Source organism: Daldinia decipiens, assembly GCF_022478715.1.
Source record: "Daldinia decipiens strain CBS 113046 unplaced genomic scaffold F4813scaffold_41, whole genome shotgun sequence".
In the NCBI taxonomy this organism is placed as follows: domain Eukaryota; kingdom Fungi; phylum Ascomycota; class Sordariomycetes; order Xylariales; family Hypoxylaceae; genus Daldinia; species Daldinia decipiens.
The window spans coordinates 36,603-61,243 of record NW_026054584.1 but is presented as its reverse complement, the minus strand read 5'-3'; the positions used below and the strand labels follow the sequence as shown (position 1 = coordinate 61,243).

The window sequence follows — 24,641 nt, the reverse complement described above, 5'->3', positions numbered from 1 at the left end:
ACAATACCGGCTTTTCGGTGCCCGACTGCGCCTCATTTCCCCGGTCACCCTCGCTTCACATACGATACGTCCCGTAAGCTACCTAAAACGAAACAAGCTATGCATTATTCATTATATATTGCAAGTCACTTAGGTGCGTGTCCTTCGAACTGTACAGTTCATCTACACACGGATTAGTCCATAGACATTGTTTTATAATGGAGTTACCTCAGAAAGAGTCGGCCGTAGTTCGTCTCAGTCTCATTTGCGGCATTCTCGCTGTCTTAGTATTGTTCTGGACATTAAGATCGAATCCAATATACAGGAGTTTCAAGAGATATACCTCTGTAATATTTAGTAGAAAACCTATTCACGAAGTTGTCCAGATTGGACATGAAGAGGTGTGTTAAAACTACACTCTAGAGGAATTTGTTCATAACACTTGTTTATAGGTTAAAGGGAGGGAGCCTTTTGTTGTACGGTGGTGGGGAAACGATTTCGTTGTAATGCCACCAAAGTATCTAAAAGACATCAGAGGAGCCAGTTGGCGCCACCTCAGCTTCTTCGAGAGCATCAGCAATGTATTCATCAATCCCCCTATTCTATGGAAAGGCATATTTAGCCCTAACGAAAGTAGTCTCTACATTTAGAGGTAAGCGCCGGCGACTTGTATACTGCCAATTCTTCACAGAGGATGGTGGATGTCATAAAAAGGGGGTTGAACCCTCGAATCCGTAAGCATGTACATCCTACCATGCCCTGGGTAGTTGAGCTTACCTGTGTAGAAACATTAACGCCGCTAATCGTGAGGGAAATCGACTATTCGTTCGAGAAGCTGCTTGGGTCTAGTACAGGCAAGTAATTCAGCCAGAGAATTTTGAGTTTGGAGAAGAACTAACGGCATGTCTAGAATGGCAAGAAGTCAAGGCAACAACTTTCTTTGGTGAAGTAGCGCATAGGACAGTAACGCGGGTGTTAATAGGTGAGGAGTTGTGCCGCAACGAGGGGTTCATTAAACAGTCGACGGATTTCCTAGAATCCATATTTGTCACAGCTCTGGTAATCATAAATTTGCCGTTGGGCCGCTTTCGCAGTTTCTTTGCCTGGCCTTTAAGCCTTCTTCACAGACGCAGACTTCGAAGTTGTATGGATATTCTACGTCCAGTTGTTAGGAAGAGGTTAAAGGAATACCGGGGGCTTCATCAGGCAAAAAACGTTGACGCGATTCAGTGGACATTGGATCTTTTACCTATGGACTTAGAATCTCTTGATGAGGATCGGGTTTTGAAGGAACTACTTCACAACCTATGGGCTGCTAGTTCTGCGCCCGGGGGAATGATTACTGAGATTGTATATCAACTTCTATCGCACCCGGAGGATATCAAGCATATTCGGGAGGAGGCTATTAAAGCCATGAATCAACACGGCTGGTGTGACAAGATGGACAACAGTATAGTCCTCCAAGATAGTTACATCCGTGAAACGAATCGACTCTTTCCCACTGGATCAAGTAAACTCCCCCTTCAACTTCTACGCACTGTCGCTAATCAGCCTAGTTACTTGCGTACGGACCGTCCTTGATAGCCCATTTCGATTCTCAGATGGGTTGACTCTGCCAGTTGGTTCGCGCTTCGGGTTTCCTGCAATGGCCATTCAACGTGAACAAACCGATATTGAAGATCCATTGAAGTTTTATGGATTTCGCTTCGCAAGAAAATGCTCAACTGATACAGCGTCCGATGATAGCGAGAAGAGGTGGGCCGCTTCATCAGTAGATGTGTCGAACCTACCGTCCGTGTTTCCTTCTATTGACAAGAATAATAGTTGGCTAATTACTTTGTAGGTGGGGATACGGTAACCATGCGTGTCCTGGACGTTTCTTTGCCATCAAGTTGATAAAATTGGTGATCTCGAAGCTTCTAGTAGAATACGAAATAAAATGGGACAGGAAGCAGCACGGCAGTCCAGCTAGAATTCAGATTGAAGGGCAGTTCGTTCCAAATATGGATCAAAAGGTGCTTCTCAGAAGACGGCGCAAGACAAGTTACCAAAGTAATTATTCAACTGATGTTTAGGTGGTGCGTCTACCTGCCTACATGTACCTAGACCTAAGTACCTACCTAGCCAGCACAATACCTAATACTGTTAAAATCCGAAGGGACACCCATAAGCTATAATAAGAAAAGGTCTAAAGCTAAGCCTTTGTATATAGGCTTACATGTATGTGTGTACAACCGGGCCCTGCCGAAGGTCACCGATCGGGGCGCGAACTATAAATGCTAAGACCACGTTATACGGAGACTTATCCTTGGAGAGTTGGAATTTATATATATGGAATCGTTTTGGTATTAGTTATATGATATCCCTTAGTTAACTTCTAGACATCGACACGATCAAACAGTACCCCAAACATGACGGATCAAACCCACTCAGAGCCAAGTCAGGAGACAAAAGACGTACCGGGCGTCACTGGATCTCTTGATAGCCTTAACACTCACCTTTCCCATCATTTAGATGAGTTAAAGTCCCTTGGTCCTTCTTTAACAGAGGCTCTTCACCATGATTACCTGCTTCCTGATCGAGAAGATTTGAGGCTGGCCGCTCGATCCATTGACCTCCTACATGAATTACGAATGCTTCTCGAACCCCCAGTACTCATCCTCGCAGACCACTTCTTGGGTACTTATATATACTTGCCATCATCCGCTACATCATATGCTTATAAATTACAGGTTATGTCAGGTCCAAATGTCTTGCCACGGTGGTGGAGAAGGGCATCGCAGACGAGTTGGAGAAAGGCCCGAGGACACTAAACCAGCTTGCAAGAGCAACACATACACGCGAAGATAGGCTTGGTCAAGTCATGCGCATGCTTTACAGCGAAGGCGTATTTATCTTCGATAGCTCAACCGGCTGCTACTCGAACAATGCTGCTTCTTCGCTTATGAGATCACATCATTGGACTCAATGGCATAATTGGGCGACCCTGTACGGAAATCAATTCTACGACATCGCCCGAGGCATTCCGAGCTCCGTGAATGAAGATACAATCAGGACAGCAGCCCAGATTCATTTTGACACCGATAAGGACATGTTTCACTTCTTCCGCGAGCAGGGCTGGTTACCGGAGTTGCATCGCACTCTTAGCGGAGGTGCTTCTGCACAGATGCCCGGGATTCTTGAAGACTATCCGTGGTATGAGGTTGCCGAGGCTCTCGTCATGGACGTTGGGGGCGGTGGCGGGGGGTTCATAGCCGGCTTGTTGCGTAAATATCCAACAATGCAGGGCGGAATTTTCGATCTCGCTCCAGTCATTAATCACGTTCGCCCGTTTTTCCACCAAGGCGGTCAATATTCGGATATCGGAGACCGTGTCAGCGGAAACCTTGTTACAGGAGACTTTTTCAAGTCTGTTCCAAGATGTTCAATATACACTATGAAGTGGTGCCTCCACGATTGGGAAGACAACCAGGCCACAGCGATTCTCAAAAATATCCGAGAAAGTATCGTAATAGAGCACAGTAGCAGATTGATTATCCTAGAATCGGTTGTATCCTCTGATCATTCCAATCGGTTGAGCTTATATGGGGATATAAATATGATGATGACTGCGGGCGGCCGAGAGAGAACGGTGGAGCAGTGGGAGAACCTGGCTCGGGTCTCGGGATGGAGACTAGATAAAGTCTGGGATCTAAGGAGGGCTTGGGTAAAGGCCATCGATTTCAGGCCTGCTTTCAAAGAGGATAAAGTCGAATATTAAGTATAGTTAATGCAATTTTGATTTTTAATGTATGCTCACTCTGCTCAAAGACGGCTGTTCGGTTCATAATGGTGTTTGCCCGACATGATCTTGCTACCTGTTATGACCTCGTTTTTTTGGGAAGAAGGGATAACTGAATAAAGTAAGGTATATTGTCAATGACACCTAGGTTACCTACCTAATGTAGGTACCTAATGTAAGTAGTAAGTTCGGTTTGGGCGGCAGATTGGTGGTTTTCCCTTTGCGTTTATGCCTAATGGCCTAGCAACTACCGACAACGCGACACGACCTTCTTTGCTCCGGAAACGAGGAAAAAGGGAGGTATAGGTAAAACGCTCCAGGGGATTATCACCGCTTATATTTATCATAACCAAATTCCAAACCAATGTACAGATATCAACCGCACATATAGGTATCCATCCTCCCTATCGACGTTCATTCCTCTTCATGTCTAGGCAGATGCACATTGCGACAATGATAGCCATGTCGACGTTCGGTGCGATAGTAACTTCATAAGTCTGCTGGCCGCCTAGGAGCTCCCGCACATTCCAGCGATCATGGTAAATAGACGCGACGGTTTGGCCGGTGGCCCCGTCCGTGATATCGGCTATCGTATCGGTCCAATCTCCCTTCATCACTAGCTCCTCCAGTTGACCAGAGGCCGAAATAAATGTACCAATGAACTTAGAGCCGAACACTATAATGTCTCATGTCAATTGCCTAATGTCATCCTAGCACCAGACGGGGATGCCGTCAGGATGGCAAACTTACACTTAAATTTACTCCTCACTTCGAAGATCTCATTGCCATTGGAATTCTCGGCGTAGAATGTCATGGGAATGGAAAATATCTGCTTACGGATACAAAATAGGAAATTCCCGCTTATATCCATGACATTTATGCGCCTCGAGAGCGAGGGGAACTCGCCCTTTACTTTGAAGATGGGCTGACCATTAGGGAGGCTGACGTCGAAGCTGTTTCCCGATAGCGACATGCATCTTTCTCTTAGAATTAACGTTTCGGGTTGCCTCGCGAGGAAATGCGGAAACATGCCTATCTGTCGAGGAAAGGGAGGTAGTTGCGGTGGGCTTGCCATTTTGTGGTTTGGTTGGAAAGTTGATGAGAACAAAGAGGGTGGTGAGTCTAAGAAATGTTAGAATTCTAGACAGACACCTTGTCATAAAACACGTCCATGGGAGGTATATAGGGTTTTATACCGTTGGTAAGGTGGCAGGATAGCTATTAATTTCTTAATTTCTTAGTTTCTGACACGCCGTATGAATCCTAGAAGATGATCCATAGACAATCGCCTATGAAGATACTTCTTAGCTACGCCATTCCACCTGTTGGTAGTTTGAATTGATACCACAGCCCTTGTTGATCCGCTGTACGGCTGAGCTGCCTTCTAAGCTGTCCCACTTTGTCAGAAACGCATCTGAGCTCCGCAAGGCGGTTGGGATCGACGTGCTAATTGCCATTTTCTGCCAGAGTTGGAAAAGTTCGGAAAGTCCTGTGAAGACGTTCTACTTTGCTTATTCTTCTATTGACTCTAAGAATAATACATTGTGATCTAAGCCCCTAACTACATATACTCAAAAGAAGTAATAAGTTGAGCAGAGGGAAGGGTTCACTTACAGAGAGATGTGACCAATCAGAACAATCATGAGATTAACGAATGCGGATAAGAACTCACAGTCTAACCAGGGCTCTAATCGGTGTTGAAGAAATCCTAGGTTAATGGATACTACCCAATTCGTAACTAACGTCCAGGATATGCATTTTAGCGAATGAGAATCCTGATCGTTATAAGGTTTCCATTAATATTATCTACGACGTTGGCGTACGTTGGTAATTTGTACCCCTCATTTACATACATCTCAGCTATCTGCGGCCATGGAAAAATCAAGTCGAAAGGCTCTTCCGAGCTCAAATCACAACACTAGATCTTTTAGAAGCCGTAGAGCCATTATCGTGGCTATTTTATTATTCAATGTGGCATGTCTATTACGCACATGGGCATTCCAAAACGTAAAGTCGGGACCGGATATAGCTCAGGTGCAGAGATGCGCCATCGATAATCTCCAAGCCGACCTATCTTTTCTCGACGGAGCATCACCGATTGGAAAATCCGAGTTCATAGAAAGAAGAGATCGTCTCGCACGAGCTTTAGTCGCATCCGACGTCGATGCTTTTGTTGTCGAACCAGGCTATACCTTCCAGTAAGACTATGCGAATCCTGAAGAAACAACTTACTCATAGTTATTCACGTGTTTAAACATTACCTGACATCAATGGCCTACTAGATACTATGGAAACACCTCACAGAGTGATTGGGAGCCCTGGGAGCCCGAAGAAAGGCCGTTCTTGATGATAATCTTACCCGTACGCTCCGAGTCGGGGGCCGTTTCTGCCAAAACAGCTTTTCTTGCTCCACACTTTGAGGAAGGCCGGGTCCGCATGCTCGAGATTCCCTCCCAAGAGCCCGAATTAGACATCGTGATTTGGGAGGAACACTGGGATCCTTACAGCACCCTGCGACAGTCTCATCTATTCGCTGATAGTGGCATGCATGAGCATGCGAGGAAACCTAGACTCATAGTAGATGAAGAATTGCGGGATTTTATTGCTCGCGGACTTGCAAATGCTGGATTCGAGACGTTCGGATTGAGCGCAGAAGTCGAATTAGTGAGGCAACTGAAAAGCCCCGCCGAAGTAGAATTGCTCCGCGCTGTGAACACCGGAACTGTGGCGGCCGTAAGGGCGATGCGTCCATGTCTCGTGGCAGGGTTGACCGAAGACGAGGTACGAGATATTCTTGATGCATCGCTTCTCTCCGTGGGTTTTACTCTCTTTTTCAACATAGTGCTCTTCGAGGAAGATGGCGCCTTGCCTCACGGTGGCTTTGTCGTTGGCAAAAAGAAATTAAACCATGAGACGATGATTGTGATCGATGTCGGGTAAGCACACTTGCAAGCTTCTAGGTTAGATGCATTCTCTAAACTCCTTCTAGGGCGCATTACTTGGGATACTCTTCCGACATTTGTCGCAGCTTTTTCATAGACCCAGAAGCAGAAAAAGGCAAAACATACACCAGTTCAATTGCATCTCTCCTTATGAGGATGGACCTGCTGCCCCGTTCCATCCAAGTTCCTAAAGGAAACTCTAAGCTGTATGCGGAAAAGTTGAAAGTATGGGATGTTGTACTAGACGCCCAGACCGCTGCATCTAAAAAGTTTAAAGCAAATAATACCGCGGCAAGCGTCGACATTGCTGCCCGTAAGATCATTGAAGATGCAGGATATGATCATGCCTTTACGCACCGGCTGGGCCACGGGATTGGAATCAAGGGTATGTACTTCTTAAACTTATTATACTTAGCAAGTCGGTCTTTTGATATCACTCACTCACTTCTCCCTAGCCCACGAGTCACCATACTTGAATAAGTGGAATACAAAAAGTATCCTCCAACCTGGGATGACATTTACAAACGAACCTGGGATATATCTGGAAGGTAAATTTGGTGTTCGTCATGAAGATATATATCTTGTAAAAGAAGACGGCGATGCCGAGCTGTTAACAGGGCGAAGGGCTACGGGTCCCTATGACCCTTGAGGGGCGTGATATAGGGAAGCCCCTTAGTTCTAGATTCCTTACTAGAGAGTTTTAACCCTCTATCGAGTTTGACCGTGTCAATATCCGAGATGAGTGTATGGTAGAGATAGAGATTCACTCACACGCCCGATAAATGAGGAATCATTAAGATAACTAGTGGAAACCAATACTGGTTGTATTTACGGCGTCGTGCGATTACCTTTTATAGGTTAGGTATAGGTACCTAACTTAGATATTCATACAAATTTGACAGAATTAACGCAACAATATTACATTTTTACATTTTTATGATTAGAGTTCTTCTGACTCTTTCCGGTCATCATTTTAACCTCTGTGAATAGGAAAGCCTTTAAGTTAATAGGCTGACATTATAACAAAAAATCATGGAGGGGTGCATACCTAAGATGTCCCTATACATTCACTACCGGCCATATATCGTTAAGTACGAGATCTAATTCACCATGCATTCATAATAAACATCTACCTTATAACTGCAACGGGAAGACATCGGGCGGTACCAAGTACTACTACACTCATTGTCAAGATTGGCCGTCAAGATTGGCCGTCAAGGGGCTACTTTCAGGTACAATAGAATGTATTATACCCAATACAAGGGCATCCCTCACACATACAGTAAGTCAACATGTAGTAGGTATCTGATACAGTTCATATACCGTACCTATCAAGATGAAAATCAATGAAAACGAATCGGCGATAGATTACACGAGACGTCTTTTGAAGTCATACTGGAATTCCTTAAAAATATTAGCGTGAATGCAACACACTGACTGAATCTGAAAATATATATATAGCCAGTCCCGAAAGTCCCCTATCCTCCTTCCTATTTCCTCTAAGAATAAACCAATCATCTCACAGAACAACACAACTCTTCCTCGAAATGTCTTCCACAGCAGAAGTACGGCTTGAGCCACTTGGCCTTGCCCTCTTGAGACAAGCCTCGAGGATCGAGTCCTGGGTTCGCGGACTTGACGTCGAGCACACAAAGCTCTCCGATTATGATAGGAAAGAACTTCAAAGGTGGATCGACTGGATCTATGAAGATGGCGGCGTAGTTCGTTTAGCAGCTCTTCAGGTCCCTGATAATACTACTCTCCGCGAAGGCCAAAGCACGTTGGACAACCTTGAGAACCTTATAAGAGCCGTTCTGGGGAGAGACGATTATTTGAACGTACAAGGGCGAAACTAATGGGGGATGAGGAATAGTTGACCCTTAAAAGCATGGGACAGGGGCTTGATTGCATATCAACTTTAGCCTGGATGTAAGATTTTTCGGGTCACCTCGAAGGTCGTCTGGATCTAGGCCTTGGCGTTTGCGGTGGACTTTCTGCTGTTCGATGGTTCGGTATACATCGTTCCTGTATAGTCATCTTAGACTGAGGGAAGCTACCTATGTTAGATAGCATTCATAAGAGGTAGCCTTGTCAGCTTTACGGCCTTATGTTATAGTCGTTGATTTTATCAATATTATTTATTATTTATCAGCAATCCGTTCTTATTTAGGTAGATAGCGTATACACGAGACTATATTTCGAATACGTAAAATGAATATTCTCAATCTAGGCCTGGCTTGGATACTCACAGCATTCGAAAGGTCGTACAATACTATCGGTAAGTTTCGTTAAGTTATTTGTTAGTACGTCTAACTACCTAGCTATACGACAATAAATTCAAGCCACCCATCCGAGTATTTCATCTAAGCCACCTACAAGTAAAAGGCACCTAAGTGTATACGATTGCGACTAGTCTGTGACTTAAATTAAGTATATAAACACGACTTGAATGCTCGCTACATTGAGTATGGCGAAGGGTTAACGCAACGAGATGTTAATGGGGATAATTTGTAATATGCGATACACGCATTATCCGGCTAAATGAGAGAAGTCGCCAGAAGATGTTGCCACTATTACGATGATGAAGCTTATCGCCATATCGGTGTAAGACATTGTCTATTACACCGATCGGTAGGTATGTATACCTACACATCATGAGGGATCTGCCTCTTAGATGTAGGGATTTTCTTGCTTTAATAATAATATTTACATTTTTGCATAAGATGATGTTTAAGATGACCTTTATGTATCATACGTAGGTGGACAGATCTTGATAACGCCTTAAATGAGTGTAGCGAGACCTTCCATCTTCTACCTAGCCCCGGGGTTCGACTGGGGTCTGACCGCATATCGCCAAGGATCGTCACTCATTATCTCGGCTGCGCGGGTGGCGTGTCTGCATGTCCGGGGGTTGATAATACGGATAATACAACGCTATCTCTCTTGTCCTGCCTAAAGCAATAATAACGACAACGGAAGCTAGATATTGACCAATGCCAAGCGGGCCTCTGATTATTCTCTCAAATATATCCTCTCAAATACGGGCGTATCGCCCTATTTTTGGATTGTGTATGTTGATGACTCCTGTTTATTGGAATCTCCTCTAACCTAGAGGCGCATTTTCCATCGTTACCATGGTTCGTCGCGGTGCTGTCGCGGGCCTACTGGCCCTTGTCTCTTCGGTTGAGGCAATTCAGAGACACCCCTTGCCAATTAGCGAGCTTGCGAAGCAGGTATGTGAACATAACTTCATTCGAATACAAACAGATACATCATGCCTTCTCCCATCTGTCATCAATATACCATGTAAATAACTACCTGATAGTCATGAGATTAACTCGTCCAATTGCGGCAGGTCAAAAGTAGAGATGCGTACAACAGTCTCAGCGCCAGAGAGCTCGACCTTCAAGCCATTTACCCAGAATACAATCTCTCGACCCCGATTGACCATTTTCACAACGACTCCTCTTACGAGCCGCACTCCAATGGCACGTTTAATTTGCGATACTGGTTCGACACGCAATATTATAAGCCAGGGGGTCCGGTGATTGTGCTCACGGGGGGAGAGACGGATGGAGCTGGTCGCCTACCCTTCCTACAGAAAGGCATCGCGTACCAGCTTGCGAAAGCGACGGGCGGAGTAGGGGTCATTCTCGAGCATAGGTACTATGGAAAAAGTATTCCCGTGCCGGACTTCAGCACCGAGAACCTGCGTTTCCTTACTACCGACCAGGCCCTGGCTGATACCGCTTACTTCGCTAAAAATGTCAAATTCGCCGGCTTGGAGGACGTGGATCTGAGTCCTGAGAAGACACCTTGGATTGCCTACGGCGGCAGTTATGCCGGTGCTTTCGTCGCGTTCTTGCGAGTCGTATACCCGGATGTCTATTATGGCACTATCTCATCTTCTGGCGTCCCCAAGGCTATCTGGGATTACTGGCAATACTTCGAGGCTGCCGCTGTTTATGGGCCACCGGCATGCGTTGAAACTACGCAAAAGCTCACGCACATTGTGGACAATATACTTATTGGTAAAAAGGGCACTGACTACGTTGGGCAGCTTAAAGCAGCTTTTGGTTTGCCCAATGTAACGCGCGACGCTGACTTCGCCAGTGCCATAAACGGCGGTATCTATGGGCTGCAGAGTCTAAACTGGGATCCTTCGCAGAGCGACGATAGTTTCTTTGTTTACTGCGATAAGGTCTCATCGGACGACGTGCTGTATCCTGGAACAGAGGCACGCAGGGCATCTATTGAAGAGTTGATTAAAATCGGCGGCTACGAAGACGAGGTAGAAACTCTTGCAAACCGATTCTTGAATTACGTTGGCTACGTAAACCAAACTTCAGTTGCAGTATGTTCCGGTGACCAGGATGCATGCTTCACTACTTACGACCCGGAATTTTACGCCCAGGATGATATTTCCCAAACCTGGAGGTTGTGGCAATACCAGGTCTGCACTCAGTAAGTCTCAAGCCACTGATTCATAAGATCATCTCAAGTACTCACCAGATACTCAGATGGGGTTATCTTCAAACCGGAAGCGGTGTCCCTGAGGACCAACTCCCTCTCATCTCACGTACCATCGACGTAGACTACTCGGCTTTGATTTGCCGAGAGGCTTTTAATTTGACCAAGCCAGCCGACGTCGAGTACATCAATAGGCTCGGCGGATTCAACATCAGTTATCCCAGACTTGCTTTTATCGATGGTGAGTGGGATCCGTGGAGAGCAGCAGGTGTGCATGCCATTGGTCTTCCCGAACGACCCAACACGCTAGACGAGCCCTATATCCTAATAGATGTAAGTTCACTATTGCCTTTTCTATATCCCATACTAACAGTTTATTAGAGGGCGGTCCACCACTGGGATGAGAACGGTCTATTCCCTAACGAAACGACAGCGGACCTACCGCCAGCGCCAGTTGCGGACGCTCAGAAGCAGATCGCGACATTTGTGCAAAAATGGGTGCAAGAATTCACGGGTAAATACTAGCAGCAGGTGCCTGTACTTGCACTCGTCAACCACGGGAAGCTGACGGGAGTAGCAGGTGTTGTAACGGAGTCTGATGAACTATGACATAGCTATTAAATACTATAGCAATATGCAGTAGACTCAGTATTATGTCGAACTTGAGCTCATTTATTTCCGCATAATTAACAGCTGTAACCAATAGCCACTAAACCACAGGGATTGCTGGATGCATAAAGCACTTATCATAATAAGCTCCGGTATGTTAACCGAGCGGTACGTAGGTGATTCAGTGCCATTTTCGAATAGCGTTAGGATGGATGACTTGATATATGTATCACTTCGGGTTAACTACCTGTTTTGAGTCTTAACTCCTAGGTTGGTTAATAGTTTGTCCGAATATTCGTACGGCCATGCCTGATGGTAGCTATAATCTAGACATTGTTATATTCTCAACTTAATTTAAGTACTTTAGGTAGTTAATCAACCAGTAATCTGAGATCCGTGTAAAGGCGAGCTATTATTCTCGGACTACGCAAATGCTAAGAGTGACCAGATTGATGGGTCGAAGTAAGATGTGCCGCATTAAGGGATGCAGCCAAAAGCATTCGCGAATCGCGATTGACCGACACCTATTAGCCTTGGCCGGCAGGGTATATCACAGCCCCCCTTACTTGAGCATTCCTATTAGGTATTTGTAATAGGACGAAGTTTATCTTGGCATCGAGAAACAAGAATCAAGATACTTATCTTGTCTGTGTCAACTCGCCTAGATACACAGCCCCCCGCCAGGAGATTTATTTGCAGATCTATCTACACATTAAGCAAGGCATTGCTAAGGATTCGATTTTTGCGGATTTGATAATTGTTCGTGTTAATAATGAAGTGCGCTCATTCGTAAACCCATCGAATCAATAACTCTAACTACCATGCAAATATTTTCAACCCCCCTAACAATATGTGCTCAATTCTGTTTTATGTACATTTAGAGGTATATACAGTGTGGTTCCTCGTTAGTTCGGCTAGCCTTGTTTCCAAAGCCATTGTCGCGATACGACCGCCATAGTGTAAGCTGTCGCCAATGTGTCCAAGCCTGAAGCTTCTTCGCAATACCCCCATGATATCTGAAGTAACCGTGATGCCAAGGGATATCATGAACGATGACCATAACTCCAATATGTGAAACCCGATGAAACCCCCCAAAATTCCCAAGCAATATATTCTAGTTTAGTGAATGTTATCCTTGAGGTTTAGACGCTCGTGATGATTCTCCCGTAAGGAACTCCTCCGCGCTCGTAGACAGCCATGATGTTGTTGTCTCCTCTCTGGAAGGTACCTGGCCAGTATGAGCTGTCTTCCGAGAGGTGGAATGTCTGGCTAGTCCACCTAAGGTCGCCGTTGTTAAGCTCCGAAGAAAAGATCATCTTGATATCAGCCTTGTTAGCCCAATCTAGCTGGTCGGTAGGCAGGTCCTCGTCGGTCATGAAGACCACAGCAAGACCTTTTCCAAGAGTGGCGATCTGCGGCGCCCCGGCGTTGTGTTGATTAGGTCGGTAGATAATGTTTCGCCTACCCCATGTGTAACCGTCGTCGTACGAAAGCACGGTTCCGAGGTAGAAGTTCGGGCCGTCCTTGACTTCGAAGACCATGACTAGAGCATCTTGGCCACTGGCGTCTTTGATGGAAGCAATTCCCTGCATACCGTCTCGGAATTGCTGATCCGGGCTGTGTAACCTCAGGTTATCTGGTGTAGACCATGTCGCTCCACCATCGTAGGACAGAGTGCGGAAGGTCTCCTGGTTAGTCTGACTTAGCTCGCCAGAGTATGTTAGCTGGAGTGCGCCGTCCTTTCCGATCCGGACGAAGGGCTCCCATAGTCCGTTGAAGCCCGATGCGTCAGCGGGTTGTTGGGCGGCATGGGCCAAGAAAACCCACGTGCGACCGCCGTCGTCACTTTTACAGACGGTAATACGGAAATACGTGTAGGCACCATTAGAATCCTTGTCGTGGTTACGGAAGGCAGCAAGGACAGTTCCGGACGGGAGTTGAATCAGAAATGCGTTATCCAAGTCCCCGGGGCTTTGGGCGACAGAGCCGATTTCGTTGAATGTTGCGCCGTCGTCATCGCTCCTGGCAATTCTAATAGTTCGTAACCCATTTACGGTGTAAGCTGACGCCGAGAGGATGCCGCCGTCTGCGAGCCTAGTGAGGCGAGGGTATGTCCCTCCGGGAGACAGCTGGCTTTCCCTATCGCCAAGAGTGAAGGAAGCGCCGATCTCGTTAAAATCTACCGTGGTGTCTCGGTAGGTGAGGTGAAGTTTGTTCCTGATCGACCTCCATCTGAAGGCTTCCCTTAGCTCACCCCTAGGTCCTACTTCCCTTGTTTCGTGAAGGGGATGAGCAGGATGGAGAGGCCTAGCTAAACCAAGGGATATGAAGCTAAGGCAGTGAAGTAATATGAAAACGAGCGACATGTTGGCAGTTCGTCGAGACATTGCCGGTATAGTGAGGATACAACTTGGTGGATTCTCGTTGTTGTTCCAAAGGAACTGTAAACAAGTTCAACGAGGGGGGAGAGCCTTCTTATATAAAACTACAACAAAGACGTGCTCGTCAGTTGTACATAGGTCGTAAGTCTTGACGTAGGCTAATATGCCTACATATCCGTCCTGTGCCTTTCCGACTGTGCCTTACTTACACCTCACAGCAACACAGCATCACATGGCAGGTCGATGTCCATAATTTCAAGAAGGGGTGACGGCGGATCTCTTGATCCAAGCAATGGCTTACTTGCAGAGTCCTGAGGGAGTCATGGGTTTTTGGGCGCATCGTATAATGGCCTGCCACGAATATCACGGACGCGTCTGATTGGCGCGTGATGCGGTAAGGGGTGCCAAGGAGGTCGTAGTGCTTCAACATCACGGCATAGGAAACTATAAGTTTGACGCCGGCCTATTGTCTAGCCAAGAGTTGCCGTGTAACCTGCAGTGATATATAATACGTATATGATATGAGATTTTGAGATGCTTTTAGCGGATTTAACCCGGATCCGGTTAGATGTTTAGTCGAGTTTACCTTGTTGATGCTTCTTTCTCGGCCTGATCCGGTGATTTTCCTTGCTTAATACTGGGTCGGACTGGAACATGTGTTTCTTGTTTCGAGCCTTACTCTAGAGTAACTTGTATACCTATAGTTACCTGGATCTGGAGTACAGCTGCTAGCCACTTCGCCCTACCACCGCCATACCCAGGCCAAACCCCTTAAGGGAATAGGATCTGAAGGATCCGAAACATTAACTAAAGACTAAAGGGTTGACCTGCCTCGTCAAGATCAACATAGGCTAGATATATTAGACAAGTCATTTTGTCTATTAAGATTATCTAGCGATTAGTTCTGAGGCTAGCACTAAAAGTAAGATTCCCCTCGACGGTCCGTACTTGTGGCGTTGCTGACGTTGGACCGACTAGAAAACGAACTGTAAAAGTATTCGTTGTACATGTTGCACAGCATGCAGGCTAAGAAAACCTGGGATAGAAACAGCGGAGAGGAACGCGGGAAACAGTGGGGCCTGACAGGTTAGGTACTTGGGTGCGTACAGATTCGAATGTTGGGTCCCAATTTACGTTTCTGGAAAATTCTTAATTTAGCTCTGTTACGACAGCCCAGGGGGAAGTGCCGGCGTACCTGTACATAAATTGTATTGTACAATACATACCGGGACCTCAGACGCACCTGCAACTCTGAGAGGAATCTGAGGGACCCGACGATTGACAGGTAGGTATTTCTACCTTACTACATAGGTACCTACCTAGGTTAGGTATGTAGGTACTTAATATTACAGTTATGAAAAAACAACCTACATTAGTGCATAGGTAGGTACCTATGTAGGTATCCATACTGGTTTCTATCCCTATCCCTATCCCCATCCCCATGCGACCCGCCAGGCTGGATCTGTTTGAGAATATTAGCGAAACGGGCGAAATTCGGACTACAAGGCGAACCGGCGCAGACGCCAACGTTGCACGACGTCTTCACCTACTATTATGTACGCGCCTCCACTAATTATCTAAGTGCTATCCGGAACTATCATTCAACTAACTACTACATCACTATCGCACCGCATTTACATTGTCCTACTCTCACAAATTGAGGTCATGCCGGTCATGCCGGGCAAACTTGTTACGCCGGAGCAGTGCAACTATGTTAACCTAGTCGAACCATATTTAACAGGCGCCAGTAATCTGGATCCTGCATCTGAGCCCTGTAGGTCACACTCCAGCGCAAGTTCGTTAGGTTAGGCTCTTTCTTTTTCCTTTTTCGCATCCTGGGCATCCAAGATGACTTGCATCTTGCATCTAGCATCTCTAACCAAGTCATCCATTGAGCATCGTTGATTTTTATTTGCTATCGGTCATGAGGCATGCAAAGTCGCGTGGCGACCCCGCGTTGGGGTATGTAAGCCACGAAGTCCCCCAAGAGCCTTGTCAGCTTCTTGTTAGCTCAGATGTGAATACCACGCTTGTTTCCCCTACCTTAGCCCACTCCCGAGTCAACGTTCCATGTTGGCGTTGCGGTTTGTTCAGTAAATACCTCAGAGAGCATCCGGCTATTCGGTTATTCGCGGTGTGGCCACCGTCTTGTGCTTAAGGATAGTCCTATTGAAAACTTGACAAGGCTATAGGCTGCTTGAAGTTTCGGTAATCGGTTATACTACCGGTTTAAGCTGACATACTTTACATCGATGGAAGGCTAAGGTCATATTTCGGAATAGTCATTTCTTGTTTGCTTTGTCCAATCTCCCTTGATACCAAGCCTGAAGAGCTAAATGGTGTAACACAATGCAGGCTACTAAGTCGTCACAGTTTTCTAAGTGCTCCGAAGCAAACGGACATATAGGTAGGGACAATGAGACGTTGAGTATGATAAAGAAGTGCTAGATATAATAAGCTAATGGAGATTGGGCAGGTAAAATTTGAGGAGCATTCGGAGAAAGGGAATGTGAGAATGCGCGATTCTCGTCGAGTAACTGCTTGTTTAGAATGAATATCAACTATTCATCTCAAATGCTAAACACTATTATACCCAATCTTCCCTTGCGTTCTCTCTCCCTACGTCCCATCTACATGGTACAGCCACGCATAGATTCTAATCAGCACAAGTTATAAGAATAGGACTAACTATGGCGTAAGCCAAGAATGACCGGCACCTATCCTAATATTTACAGAATAATCCATCCGGGTTAAATGCTGCTTCTCAGGCGGAAATAATTCTAAACCAAAACAAGAACAAAACTATGGCACAGAAACCAGAGCGAGGCTATGACTTAGCTTAGACGTGCCTACTAGTCTATGATGGTAAAGTTAGACTATACCATACATCGTAGAAATATGGTAAGCAGTCATAATGGTCACATGAAGTCACCACAAAGAAAGGGCCTAACGTATGTTCCGTTAGGAGTTCGCCTAGTGACTATCTTTTATAAGATCGATGGCACTTTAAAACTCCATTATCTGTTCCCCACATCAATTATAAATGTGTTAGACGGGGTATATAAGCTTATTAGGTGGGGCGCCCGCCTATACATACCTCACTAAGCACTCTTTATTATTGTTTATCTTTCCGAGGGTTCATATATAGCTATGCATAGCCTCACTAACTCAGAATCCGCAGTATTTCCAATGAACATCAATGCGTTAGTGAGCGTCATGTGTTCCAGAAGTTCAAAGACAAATATACCCAGGTCAAAATTCACTGATTTTATTTTGAAATCAATGATCGACAAAGAATTCATTCTGTACGGTGACATTGGGTATCATTTCTAAGTCTAATACAGTACACATAGCCTATGATTCAGTAAATTCGTATAGGACATGCTAATTGCCATATTATTTAAGTCCACGGCGTGAAAAGAAACTGGGTTTCATCCTCCCACCCAGGATTAAGGTTGCTGTATCATAAAACATATATTACTCTGTTATCATCACTTAGATCCCCAAACTCCTACTCGGTCATATAGAGAGCAGTAATATGTATATTGTGACTTCAATTATTAAACTAATATATCCGTTATATATTTTAAATTCAGGGAATAATGTCTCGATTCGAGGGATGCTTAGCAGGTACTATGGATAATAATAATCATTCACTACTTGCAAGTCTCATGAGTAAATCCATAGTAACTGAAAGAGGCTTCTTATTTCTAACCGTGCTATAATTTATATCCAAGGTAGCTACTAAACTATGGTGTCTAAACCCATAGTCAATCGAGTCTTGAAGATGTTGTAATTGCTGCTAGTTATAGTGGGAGACAAAGATAAGATTATCGGCGTATGTCTCGGTTGTTTAAGCTAAGAGGTAAAATGTAAAAGGATACTGATACATTTGGGTTGCACGTGTCAATTTCAGCCAATTAGCCTTAACTTCAGAACCGCGGAAGTCAGCTTTATACACCTTCAGCGTTCTCTAACATATTTTCTGACAGTTAAGGTTTGGGTTCTTATTTTCTTATTTTTCATTAATGAAACATGAAATTATTTTATACCATGGATTATGAACCGGATAATCATTTCTTTGCTGGTATAACAATTTTAACAACACTTCTCTATGACAACTTACCTCCATGATAGGAGTGTAGGCTATGATCAAATGATATGCATCAACTGGTACTCATGTAAGATGTAAGCACGTTTATTATTAAAGCTTTAATCTACAGCCATGCTTTCAACCTTATTTACGTACCTAAGTTACCTACATGTACGTCCAAGGTACCTTAGGTACAATATACCTAAATACCTGCCCATCTACTTGTAGGGTGCACCAAAACCAACCTTGGGACAACATTGAAGCAATTCACCACACCTAAGGCACCTGATCTACCAACAAATATAAAAGGTATGTAGAGGCTTGCATTGAAAATTTTCCAACAATCGCGTTATGACAAGCTCTCTGAATCTTTGTCACGCATTGTCCACCGACCTTTCAGCTTCTACCATAAATACAAAGAAAATTTCTTCCCAGGACCAGTGGTGAAGGAACCACGCATCTTCTCTAAGAAGGTCACATCTCGGATTGGAGAACTGCACAATCTTCACACTATGTCTTGCACTATGGAAACCGTTTCCCCGACAGCCACGGCTTACCCTGCTGAGAAGGCGGCCTCTTCTATTAGGCTCTATGCGACACTTAGCGACGAAGTAATTCAGTACAAGCCTTTCCATTACATGCCAAATATTGAAAATGTCCAGATGTACAACAAGGGCGGATATTATCCAGTCCACATTGGTGATATCCTTAATGGTCGTTTCGAAGTTGTCCACAAGCTCGGCAGTGGCGGGTTTGGAATCGTTTGGCTCTGTCGTGATATATTGCTAGAAAAGTGGAGGGCAGTCAAGATAATGACCGCTAACCAGTCTGCTAAAGGCACGGAAGAAAAGATATTCAGCTATCTACGACATCATTGCTCACCGGCAGAGCTCAAGAAAAACCACATACTACTACCTTTGGAACAATTCTCGCTCGTGGGCCCTAATGGCCGCCATTCATGTCTCGTAATGCCTCTTCTTGGCTCGACGGTTGAGAACTGGCGTTTGCTCAAAATGGACTACGAGGAACAGACTCATAATGACACAAGAAGCGTATGTCGACAGATCGCCGATTCCATGCGTTTTCTCCATAGTCACGGAATATGTCACGGAGACTTCAGACCAGCCAACATCCTCATGGAGGTTGAAGGTATTGATGATCTAGATCGGGATGAAATTCTAGGTCTTATGGGAGTGCCGGAATGTTTCGATGTTGAGACTGTGTCTGGCCAGCCTCTAACACCTAGGGCCCCAAAATATTGCGTGACATCTGCAAACGAATTATGGGCTAAGACTTTAACAGCCAAGTCTATCGCAATCATCGATTTCGGAGAATCGTTCTTCACGACAACCCCCCCTATATCAACTGGCATTCCGGAAATAGATGCAGCCCCTGAAGTCATACTAAAAGGTTATGGGACCTTAGGACCCCATAGTGACATATGGTCATTGGCATGCACCTTATTCGAAGTTAGGACAGGTTCACCGTTGTTCGCGGATGTGGTTAGTGGTGGGTTCAGTATTACGGTCAGTAGATTTGAGTTATTCTTAGGGCCGCTACCACCCCCGCGACCTAAAAACTCAACTGAGTATGCAAGACTCTACAGTTGAAACCGAGCTGCAACCCGACACTCCGGATATAGATGAATTCGCGGAGGACAGGGCAGAGTTGATTGAAGGGTCTGATTATTCAGATATATTCGAAGCAATACTTGGATGTGAGCAAACTAGGTATCTCAATTTGCTTACAGATGAGCAACCGGAAGCTATCAAGTATCGATATCCTCGAGAATATGTGCTAGGCTTAGCCGATCTTTTGAGGAGGATGCTAAAGTATGGCCCAGAAGATCGTATCACTATAAAGACAGTCGCGTCACATCCTTGGGTTAGGAAAACGCGCAAGGAAAACACTGATACAGACTTGGCAAGTTCTATATTATAACTAATGCTTATCTTCAGATCATCTGGACTACTCCAAATTCCGTGAAGAGAAGTAAAGAAGACAGGTTGCAGGCAATCGAGAACATAGTCAGACGCATTACCAGTGAATGTGGCCTAAGCTACGCATGGATGGCGTATGTTAAATACTACATGAGCTAGATAACGATTGCTAATTCTATATGTAGATCTGATGCCCACCCTACATGCACTGTCGGATGGGTTAAGGGTAAACGCGTAACAGGCCCTGACGATTTCCATGTTACCTTGCGAATGGGTTCAGGACCGGGCATTTGCAATCTATATGGTCATATCTATTTGATTTGTGAGGGCCACGACATAAAGAAAAAAGTCATTCGGCTTATGACAAGCGAAGAACGAGACGTGGTAGGCGGATTCAACCCCCAATTGTTGATTTGGGGAAGATATCCCGCAGAGTCTTGTGAATATCCTAGGTCTCAGCTTAAGGTGCCGGTACCGGAATTCGAGATCAAACCAGATTCAATTCTACATTATCAAAAAAAAAAAAAAAAAAAAAAACCAAATCCCCGAGTCTGGGTAACACCTGAAACACCAACAACACTGGGAACTACATTCTGCCTATGGGCTCCTTATGTGTCATGGTGGGCACATCCAGCTCTATCGACTATTTTTTAGGCAGTATGACGTTGACATAGTATTCTAGAGTTTGTTATAACTCAAAAACGAATACACATATTTTAGTTCTTAGACCGTACAAAAGTCGATCACCTAATTGTTTGAAAATACCTTTGAATACAACCCCCCAGCCTGGTTCATTCACGATAAAGGTTCTCCGGGGAAGTTGTGTATCGGCGTTTCATATTACTGATCTCATTTCTTGAAGTTTGTGTTGGTTGAATTTAATAACAAGACTCGGAACACGTATATAACGCATATTGCTACCTACCTACATAACCAGGCACTCGTTCTTTTCTGACGGAGTTACACCTAATTAAAATAAGAAGCAGTAAGTTCTTCGAGCCTACAACTCGTCTCTAAGAGAAAAATAGGATTTACCGAATGCTACCGATGACTGAACATGACGAAGTGATTGAGAAATTTGTACGAATCTAATACAATGAGGTTTGATATCGAGATCGTTCTAAGCATATAATCTAAAAAGAACATCCTACATTGTCAATATGAAAGGAAAATTTAGAGCATCAAACTACAATGCTGCCACAATGACAAAGTCATGTACGATAATAGAACGTATAATTTTACGAATTTTGTTAGGTAAATAGAAATATATATCAAAAGCCATTTATTATCTACTGAATTAGGTAGGTACCTTTTGCCACATTTTCTCAGGGTCGTGATCACAGAGCCTAGATTTATGATATGTTTTTAGTAGCGTTTTGAAACTTGAGACGGAATTCTTAAAGTACATATCAACAACCTTTCTCTGATCTTCAAGATTTTGGCTCTTGAATTTCCGTGCGAATATTTACTAGGATAATAACGATATGGATCTAGGGTAACATTCTTATTAACTAAATATTTTGGTTGGTATAAAAATTACTACGCATACCTAGCCCCTCAAACCTATATGAGAGTACTAAATCATGGATTGCCTGGATTTCCCATTCCTCAAGGCCCCTAATGGGTTCATGAACTTGGCGCATGCTACTGTCCTCTGGTGGGTTATAACCCTAAGAACCTTAGTAGTTACATTCGGAGAAAACACAATCACTATTGAAGACCGATTCAAGGTTATTGGCGTAACGAAAATGGGGGATATTGGTATTTCTCCACCTGAAGTAAAAGGAGACCATGGGATATCCATAATTAATTTCTTTCGTGCCAGTTAGACATATCCCCAACTCCCTCTTTCCGGCCACTTGCATCACATATAGCTGGAATTATGCGTCCGCACAGATACATACGCCACCACAACCAGAAATCAGAAGCGAGGGGAAAACAACTACAAACAAATAAATCGTGCCAGCTCGTTTATGGACGTGTGGTAACTCGCTTCTAGCACGCACATAAGAGCGTGACTACCTATATTAGTGCAGGTAAGCAGGTAAGCGGCATGCGGTGCAACAATTCAGCTGCTCTTATGATTGAGTAAGATCCAGCAGAATATCATCTAAGTGTCTAAGTGTCACACGGTCATATCAGCGGAGATTAGATATGCATAATTAATTTGTTCCTGGGGGCTTCACCGAAAGTTTCGACATGCCTCAACAAGAGCAATAGAGAGAGCGCTGAAAGTAAGAGTTGGACTATAGCATATCTACTAATCAAAAAAGGGGTATGGATAACCAAGGTTTGCGTAACACGGCATGAGTGAGGGCTTTTGGAGTTGCTTGGAGAGCTTTCTCGATTCAATTCTCATGAGATCATTTCTACGTACATTTCATATCCCTTTCCCCCAAATCATGGCCCAGACTATGTAACTGGGGAATATGTTGGCATTCTGGCGGTTCATGACCAAAATCCCCGCTCCCGTTACCCGTTACAGGACCAGGCGGATTGGATGTATCAGTTTAGGACCCGTGAAATATTTCGATGAAGACCGCTGATAGAAGTGTATACTCCCTTGAGTCTCCCTCAATATTCCACGCTAAACTGTAGGCCGATCTGTGAATTCCCCTACGAAATCATTTTAGCTTAGCCTAGAATCCTGTGCTCATAGAAGACTAATGTGCCCGTTAGAAGTAATCACTTCCTTGAATAGTAACCCCTTTTAAACCCATCCTAGAAATTCGCTTTTCCTATCTTTCTACGCCATTAACGTGATAAATAGGCCCTTTATTGCATCCGTAGGCTTCGGGGGATATCGGATTCCCAAATTCATATCTAGGAGGTAAGTCATGAGAATGAAGCTCTACCCTTGTAGTAAATCCATCCAACTCGCTTCTTACAAGGACACTTTGAATCTCGACGGGGCGATTAATATTATGTAGCTCATGGTAAACTTGTGGTGTTTCTAACTCCCTCGCTCCTGGCCCCTGCCATATTGTATTCGTTAGTGGTGGCCCTTTTGGTGTTCCGGATTGACCGGCCTCCAGCCTTGGATCTTGGGGACTAGCAGCGGCTTCACTTTGTTTCTTTAAACGCCGGTGTCGCCATAGTAGGAAAGCAGCTATAGCTGCAATTAGTATTGCCCCAGCGGCTACTCCGATACTAAGGCCAACTATAGCGCCTACTGATAGCCCTGAGCTAGCTACCGGAGTCGATGTTGCTGTTGATGATGATGATGATGCGGGAGGTGATGCTGACGGGATAGGGATGGGGGATGCTAAAGATCACTGGGTTAGTATGACATGTGTAAAGGCACGGGCGTTTATCAGATTATTCTATCTCAACCCACCAAGGGTAACTAGCGCATCCAAAAGTAGCGAGCTATTATATTTCTCGAGGTAATAGAATGATTCACGTATACAATGAAATGCCTGAAGTAAAGAAATAAACTCACCCAGGTGATTGCACTCGTATGCCGCAAAACAGTTTTTGCCGTCATGACTATACAAGTACGTTGACTCCATTTGCCAACAAGAGAAGTTCGCGTAACCGTTGTTTCCTATTCCTGCGTAGTCGCCTATGTTGCCACGCTCTCCCAGTACAGCTTTGAATGTCGTCCCTGTGTCGGTAAAATATGCCGATGTTGTCGTGTTTGCCCAATTGCGATGTTGCCCGTCGGTTACGGGTGCGATGTCACTTGGCTGGTCATTTGGAGAGTGATTGAAGTATGAGACCTCAGATGATAATTGACTTGAGTTCTGCGACCCAGTACAATCTGCGAGGACGACATCTACTCCCATTCATGTTAACTTAGGTAACAGGCAGTTTAGATGAGGGTATTATATAATTTCAAAGGTAACGGAAGGATAATGATGTTCCAGCAACCTCAAAGCGAATCAACAAATCCGGATGTTGCTCCAAAAGATGAATATAATGAAAATATCCTTACTTTCCTTGGGACGAGAATCATCCTGTGCTAATGTAGGTGGTGGGGCAGCGCACGCAATAATCAGCCAGTTCGTAAGAGAGCGCATATTGTATGCGTTGCTCCCACCCCAAGGGACACAACCGATTGCTGTCGCCAGCAATTGCGAAACCTATCTCGGATGGGAATGGAAACGGCCCGCTGGAGTCCAAGCTTTATATTTGGTTGGTATGTATAATATATGTATAATATATGTATACGATAGAGGCAGGGTAGAGCTTTGATACGCCGTATCCTTAAGGTACGCTCGATGGATCGAATTATAGAAGAAATTGAGAGCAGACAGTTCAGACGGCATCGAGCGCCCGGGGCTCGAGGGGTCGAAAGAAAAAAGAAAACACATGAGGGAACCCTCAAAACCGTCAGGGGTAATGGACGAGTGAAGTCAAGGTTGTGGAACCCCCAGTCAAATTGCCGATCAACTCTTATGTAAGATAGGATATAGAATTTCTAGAAGGCTTCGTTAGAACATG

At 44.7% G+C, this 24,641-nt stretch overlaps 10 protein-coding genes across 10 annotated transcripts; 7 read left to right on the top strand and 3 right to left on the bottom strand.

Moving 5' to 3' along the window:
• The first annotated feature begins 116 nt into the window (after nt 1-116).
• F4813DRAFT_372581 (cytochrome P450) lies at nt 117-1,885 on the top strand. The gene is made up of 6 exons (XM_049244711.1): nt 117-380; nt 432-560; nt 617-713; nt 765-833; nt 890-1,489; nt 1,536-1,885. The coding sequence occupies exons 1-6, from the start codon at nt 198-200 to the stop codon at nt 1,820-1,822; spliced, it is 1,365 nt and encodes a 454-aa protein (XP_049095907.1). The 5' UTR covers nt 117-197; the 3' UTR covers nt 1,823-1,885.
• A 505-nt stretch (nt 1,886-2,390) lies between these two features.
• F4813DRAFT_393094 (S-adenosyl-L-methionine-dependent methyltransferase) lies at nt 2,391-3,739 on the top strand (the record flags this gene model as incomplete). Its single annotated transcript, XM_049247371.1, has 2 exons — nt 2,391-2,658; nt 2,712-3,739. 2 exons carry the CDS (start codon nt 2,391-2,393, stop codon nt 3,737-3,739), a joined length of 1,296 nt encoding a protein of 431 aa, XP_049095906.1.
• A 77-nt stretch (nt 3,740-3,816) lies between these two features.
• Nucleotides 3,817-5,369, bottom strand: F4813DRAFT_372579 (DUF567-domain-containing protein). Its single transcript, XM_049244710.1, has 3 exons — nt 4,957-5,369; nt 4,511-4,882; nt 3,817-4,436 (listed from the first exon to the last, which is right to left on the bottom strand). Exons 2-3 carry the CDS (start codon nt 4,833-4,835, stop codon nt 4,165-4,167), a joined length of 597 nt encoding a protein of 198 aa, XP_049095905.1. The 5' UTR covers nt 4,836-4,882; nt 4,957-5,369; the 3' UTR covers nt 3,817-4,164.
• A 109-nt stretch (nt 5,370-5,478) lies between these two features.
• F4813DRAFT_372578 (Prolidase/Aminopeptidase P-like protein) lies at nt 5,479-7,639 on the top strand. The gene is made up of 4 exons (XM_049244709.1): nt 5,479-5,958; nt 6,043-6,696; nt 6,750-7,087; nt 7,158-7,639. Exons 1-4 carry the CDS (start codon nt 5,633-5,635, stop codon nt 7,349-7,351), a joined length of 1,512 nt encoding a protein of 503 aa, XP_049095904.1. The 5' UTR covers nt 5,479-5,632; the 3' UTR covers nt 7,352-7,639.
• Nucleotides 7,640-8,249: 610 nt separating this feature from the next.
• F4813DRAFT_399495 (uncharacterized protein) lies at nt 8,250-8,721 on the top strand (the record flags this gene model as incomplete). Its single annotated transcript, XM_049248179.1, has 1 exon — nt 8,250-8,721. One exon carries the CDS (start codon nt 8,250-8,252, stop codon nt 8,556-8,558), a length of 309 nt encoding a protein of 102 aa, XP_049095903.1. The 3' UTR covers nt 8,559-8,721.
• A 709-nt stretch (nt 8,722-9,430) lies between these two features.
• F4813DRAFT_372574 (peptidase S28) lies at nt 9,431-12,201 on the top strand. Its single transcript, XM_049244708.1, has 4 exons — nt 9,431-9,935; nt 10,058-11,166; nt 11,223-11,505; nt 11,554-12,201. Exons 1-4 carry the CDS (start codon nt 9,837-9,839, stop codon nt 11,695-11,697), a joined length of 1,635 nt encoding a protein of 544 aa, XP_049095902.1. The 5' UTR covers nt 9,431-9,836; the 3' UTR covers nt 11,698-12,201.
• Nucleotides 12,202-12,923: 722 nt separating this feature from the next.
• On the bottom strand, nt 12,924-14,147 carry F4813DRAFT_382897 (glycoside hydrolase family 93 protein; the record flags this gene model as incomplete). Its single annotated transcript, XM_049245867.1, has 1 exon — nt 12,924-14,147. One exon carries the CDS (start codon nt 14,145-14,147, stop codon nt 12,924-12,926), a length of 1,224 nt encoding a protein of 407 aa, XP_049095901.1.
• A 4,620-nt stretch (nt 14,148-18,767) lies between these two features.
• On the top strand, nt 18,768-20,354 carry F4813DRAFT_393088 (kinase-like protein; the record flags this gene model as incomplete). The annotated part of the gene is made up of 3 exons (XM_049247370.1): nt 18,768-19,757; nt 19,807-20,139; nt 20,214-20,354. The coding sequence occupies 3 exons, from the start codon at nt 18,768-18,770 to the stop codon at nt 20,352-20,354; spliced, it is 1,464 nt and encodes a 487-aa protein (XP_049095900.1).
• On the top strand, nt 20,308-20,917 carry F4813DRAFT_372564 (uncharacterized protein). Its single transcript, XM_049244707.1, has one exon. The coding sequence runs from the start codon at nt 20,466-20,468 to the stop codon at nt 20,847-20,849; it is 384 nt and encodes a 127-aa protein (XP_049095899.1). The 5' UTR covers nt 20,308-20,465; the 3' UTR covers nt 20,850-20,917.
• Nucleotides 20,918-22,479: 1,562 nt separating this feature from the next.
• Nucleotides 22,480-24,317, bottom strand: F4813DRAFT_236923 (uncharacterized protein). The gene is made up of 3 exons (XM_049239974.1): nt 24,133-24,317; nt 23,638-23,973; nt 22,480-23,460 (listed from the first exon to the last, which is right to left on the bottom strand). Exons 1-3 carry the CDS (start codon nt 24,215-24,217, stop codon nt 22,934-22,936), a joined length of 948 nt encoding a protein of 315 aa, XP_049095898.1. The 5' UTR covers nt 24,218-24,317; the 3' UTR covers nt 22,480-22,933.
• Nucleotides 24,318-24,641: the final 324 nt, after the last annotated feature.

Excerpts from the sequence above, each read along its gene's own strand:
- F4813DRAFT_236923 (XM_049239974.1), bottom strand. The coding sequence starts at position 24,217 with ATGCGCTCTCTTACGAACTGGCTGATTATTGCGTGCGCTGCCCCACCA. Across the intron at positions 23,974-24,132 it reads TGATTCTCGTCCCAAGGAAA|ATGTCGTCCTCGCAGATTGT; the intron begins GTAAGGATATTT and ends GAATGGGAGTAG. Across the intron at positions 23,461-23,637 it reads ATACGAGTGCAATCACCTGG|CATCCCCCATCCCTATCCCG; the intron begins GTGAGTTTATTT and ends AGTGATCTTTAG.
- F4813DRAFT_372581 (XM_049244711.1), top strand. The coding sequence starts at position 198 with ATGGAGTTACCTCAGAAAGAGTCGGCCGTAGTTCGTCTCAGTCTCATT. Across the intron at positions 381-431 it reads TCCAGATTGGACATGAAGAG|GTTAAAGGGAGGGAGCCTTT; the intron begins GTGTGTTAAAAC and ends ACTTGTTTATAG. Across the intron at positions 834-889 it reads GCTGCTTGGGTCTAGTACAG|AATGGCAAGAAGTCAAGGCA; the intron begins GCAAGTAATTCA and ends CGGCATGTCTAG.
- F4813DRAFT_372579 (XM_049244710.1), bottom strand. The coding sequence starts at position 4,835 with ATGGCAAGCCCACCGCAACTACCTCCCTTTCCTCGACAGATAGGCATG. Across the intron at positions 4,437-4,510 it reads AGTGAGGAGTAAATTTAAGT|TGTTCGGCTCTAAGTTCATT; the intron begins GTAAGTTTGCCA and ends GAGACATTATAG.
- F4813DRAFT_372578 (XM_049244709.1), top strand. The coding sequence starts at position 5,633 with ATGGAAAAATCAAGTCGAAAGGCTCTTCCGAGCTCAAATCACAACACT. Across the intron at positions 5,959-6,042 it reads GAACCAGGCTATACCTTCCA|ATACTATGGAAACACCTCAC; the intron begins GTAAGACTATGC and ends ATGGCCTACTAG. Across the intron at positions 6,697-6,749 it reads ATGATTGTGATCGATGTCGG|GGCGCATTACTTGGGATACT; the intron begins GTAAGCACACTT and ends AACTCCTTCTAG.
- F4813DRAFT_372574 (XM_049244708.1), top strand. The coding sequence starts at position 9,837 with ATGGTTCGTCGCGGTGCTGTCGCGGGCCTACTGGCCCTTGTCTCTTCG. Across the intron at positions 11,167-11,222 it reads CAATACCAGGTCTGCACTCA|ATGGGGTTATCTTCAAACCG; the intron begins GTAAGTCTCAAG and ends CCAGATACTCAG. Across the intron at positions 11,506-11,553 it reads AGCCCTATATCCTAATAGAT|AGGGCGGTCCACCACTGGGA; the intron begins GTAAGTTCACTA and ends ACAGTTTATTAG.
- F4813DRAFT_372564 (XM_049244707.1), top strand. The coding sequence starts at position 20,466 with ATGGGTTCAGGACCGGGCATTTGCAATCTATATGGTCATATCTATTTG.